The sequence below is a fragment of the Chaetura pelagica genome, unplaced genomic scaffold (genome assembly GCF_000747805.2).
Source record: "Chaetura pelagica isolate M959 unplaced genomic scaffold, ChaPel_1.0 scaffold69, whole genome shotgun sequence".
In the NCBI taxonomy this organism is placed as follows: domain Eukaryota; kingdom Metazoa; phylum Chordata; class Aves; order Apodiformes; family Apodidae; genus Chaetura; species Chaetura pelagica.
Window position 1 is genome coordinate 9,267,227 of NW_009970724.1, and position 3,731 is coordinate 9,270,957.

The following is a 3,731-nucleotide window of genomic DNA, read 5'->3' on the forward strand; positions in this document are numbered from 1 at the left end:
GTTAAGTCATTGTCACTCACTCCCAGGAGATTGTTTTACAAAGTTGTTAGATTAAATCCTGTGGAAAAGAAAGAACCGGAACTGCAACAGACAGCAGTTCTACATTACCCTTAACAAAGGCAAATGTGATGTGGATTTGGAAATAATCTCTGTGGCATCTGATCTTATGAATGTTAGCATAAAAAATGAGACAGGATCTTCTACATACCATTAAGAAAAAAATATTTATTTATAAAAATACACTGGGATCAGTTTGAGAAGTATGGTAATAAATACAGTTCAAGGTCTTCCTAGAACTAGAAAAGCATTTCTACATGGATATATTATGGCACAATAAAAGGTAAATGCACCATCAATCATGGAACTTCTGTTGGCTCAAGACTTTGTACAAGCTCCCTTTTTAGTAAGACAACTGTTTCTAAGAGTTTGGTCAGTGTTGATGATGGAATGAATACACAATCACAAATGCACACTTATGTCTAATGCAGGACTTACCATTAGCAAACAATACCTTGAAAACATAGTAATGATAGTTAATTCACTAATGTGATGTCTTAGATTTAACTGGCAAACACCACATTTAACTTTAAGCATTAAATGCTTTTATCTCATCTGGAAAACAGAAAAGCTGCAAATACGTAAAATGAAGGCTAATTGTGGTATGTAAATACCTACTAAAGTATTGTGAAAATATATAGCTCCTTATTAGACAACCTGGCTGTACATGAGCACTCCCCTCTTTCACAGTATTCCTTTTACTTCATATGCAGTTATTGTTTATGCTGTAGACTACATCTGTTACAGCACTAAAGGCAACTAGACAGGGAAAGGGCAGAGAAAGGAAAAGGGAATGTATGTAAGGCAATATTTCTTTAGGTACATTAAGCATAGTGTGTAGGAAAGACAGGTAACAATTCCACAAGGCTAGTTTCGTTCTTACTGAATAAAATAATGGACTAATACTGAACTTGATGCAAAGCTAATAATCAATGCCCTGGTCACTGTACTGACCATGGTAATCTCTTTGATAGTCATCCTGGTACTCCCCGTGATAGTCATCTGGGTATTCTGCCTGATAATCGCTATCGCTGATTTCTGACCCATTAGTTCCTGTTCCTTGGCTGCCGTTATGGATGACAGGTTCTGTTGGTGCAGCACAGTACTTGGGGTCATACACTTGTCGTCCAAGCCCATACACACTCATTCCCTTCTGTGAGGCTACTTTGTTGGTACCCATTTGTAATGAAATAGTTGAGTTATCCACAGGTTGTAATATGTGCTTCTGATCGTAGATGTCTCTCCTGGTACCTGGTGCCAGCATACCAGCCTAATAAAACAGGATTGTAGAGGTTCAATAAGAAGATCAAGAGCTGTGATTACTAGGTTTATGATTACAACTAGTACACCTTACTGGAAGTGCTAGAAAGTAGTAATTAAAATGTAAAAAACATAGTGCAGCAGCATGTGTTCGACAGTAGGTAAGTCATAAAAGAAAGTCCTTGCAGAAAGGTCCAGTTTATTTCCCTCTTTGGAGAGAATATACTAAGTGTTTGGACTGAGGTAGTGCCCAGGAAGCAATTTCTTTTTTCTTCTGCCTAGATAGTACTTGAAATGAAGTTACTGTTTCCTTCTGATCTAATACAGCCAGCTGAAAATTCTAGAAGCACCAGGTCATTTTTTCTACCTGAAGATGTTCAGCATAGAACACAATGGATAGTGGGAAGAAATTTAAGTTCTTCAATTACTGCATAAGAGCACAGCTGAACTATACCCTCACGCTGCTGCCAGTGAGACCCTGCTACTGCACACAACTCAGGCTCTCCCAGGTCGAGACTTGTATCCCCTCTACATGTGTCACACTGTCCTGCTTACCTGACTGGCTCCTTTGTTAGTGCCCATCTGTAGGCTAATCGTTGTCTGGTCAAATGGCTTATCAGTTTGCATTTTGGGATCATAGAGGTGTCTTCTAGTTCCGTAAGCAGTCATGCCTGCCTGACTGGCACATTTGTTGGTGCCCATCTTTATTGGGGAAAGGAAGAGGTGGACAGAAAACATTATTTTTATTTGTACAGCAAGCACAGTCTAAGAAAACACATATGATTGGTTACTGTGATGGCTGATGGAAAAAATAATTACAGTGCATGCTTTCCTCATGTAGCTTGACCACTACCTTTAATAAACTACCCTTTCTACAATACTGAGTTTCAAAAGAATAATAAGGGCAACTGTCATCCTAAGGCATTTTGCCCAACTGCATGTGCAATTAGAATGGACGAACACATTGAAATGTAATAATTAATTTTAAGATTAACTAGTAATGATTCAGTGACACTGCCACAACTCCTCTACCACAGGAATGTAAAGATTTCATGCCTGTTACTTTATTTTTTATTACTATTAAGGACAGTGGAGAGAAAATAAAGCTTCTACCATATAAGGAGCTTTAGCTATCAAAAAATTCCTACTTTAAAACCACTTTAGGGGGCAGAGATGATACTGCTAATATTAGCAGTTCTTCTTGTCCTTATCACTCTTACTGCAGATTTAAAACAAACAGAAAAACCTTCCAAGCAGTCACTTGAGCTTAAAAAGCAAATCAACTGCTTTAAAGAATTAAACCTTTATACCTCCATGATAATATATTGTAATTCTGCAGCTGTTTTTGTATAAACAATGTATCAGTTAATCAATAAAGTTGATCTCAAAACAGATTAACTGCAAACTTGAATTTCATACTTACCTGCAGGCCAATTACACTTTGACCAGCTTTTAGTTTTCCTGCATCAAAACTTCGGGCTTGTTTCTCTGCATATTTGACACCAATATCAATTGTAGTATGAAAACCTTTGGTTTTTGCCTATTTAGGGAAAGTGAAAATAGAGTATTCAGTGTTTAAAATGTATTTTCTGCAACTGGAATGCTGGCTTTACAGCCCTGATCCTGGGCTCTCAGATTATGCCAAAGCTACTCAAGTATCTTGTCAGAAGGATATTCTGCAGGGCTTAGTGGTCTCCTGTGAGCCTCCCCAGTTCTGTGTATGCACAGGTAGCTCCAGAGTAAGGCTATTTGCAGTCAGGAATCCTAACTTGGAACTCCAAGCCTTCCCTGGAGCCGTAAGGTAGGACACAGCCCTCTGAAATGCAACCTCTGCAGTACCTCAGACACAGCAGTATCTATCCCCTCCTAACAGGCTGCATGCTGTTTTCCCTATCTGGATGAGTGGTAAGGGTGCAGCTGGACTGGTATGTGGATTTGTGCCAATTCCAGGGGTACAAATACTTACCAGACCTGCTAGTGCCACTAGAGTAGTCTGTACTTGAGTCATATTTCCATTTTCAAAAAGATCATTTGCTTCAAAAATATCATGTGGCTTCATGCCGTAGACTTGGATGGCTTTGATAAAATTCCCAATGTTCTCCAGCTAAACAGAAACAAAAGAGCCAGTTTCCTACTCAGTGATTCAATTAAGAAACTAATTTAAAAGCTTTCTGGTGTTGGTTTGTTTTGCTTGTTTACCCCATTTCTTTGCCTTGTACAAACTGGACAAAACAGCTGGCGTGGTTAAGAGTGACTGGTAGGAAGTTTGAGATTATCATATGTTATTTTAATTACTTTTAATATTGCCTTCAGAAATCAGTCTAAAAGTTTATCTAGCCTGGCATCTCTTTATCAGTGAGTATCATATACTTTGTTAGAGGGGGTTTTGGTTACAGAACTGCCTCAACTCTTTC

At 38.5% G+C, this 3,731-nt stretch overlaps 1 protein-coding gene across 1 annotated transcript in view; it reads right to left on the reverse strand.

The window, feature by feature from the left end:
* Nucleotides 1–205: 205 nt before the first annotated feature.
* The window catches only part of LOC104396754 (calponin-3), a 57,924-nt gene continuing 54,398 nt past the window's right edge, over nt 206–3,731 (reverse strand). The window contains exons 5-8 of the mRNA XM_010006637.1: nt 3,284–3,421; nt 2,741–2,857; nt 1,873–2,019; nt 206–1,327 (exon numbers count right to left, since the gene is read on the reverse strand). Of these exons, the coding sequence (XP_010004939.1) occupies nt 980–1,327; nt 1,873–2,019; nt 2,741–2,857; nt 3,284–3,421 (750 nt within the window). The 3' untranslated portion in view covers nt 206–979. The remainder of the gene's footprint in view (nt 1,328–1,872; nt 2,020–2,740; nt 2,858–3,283; nt 3,422–3,731) is intronic.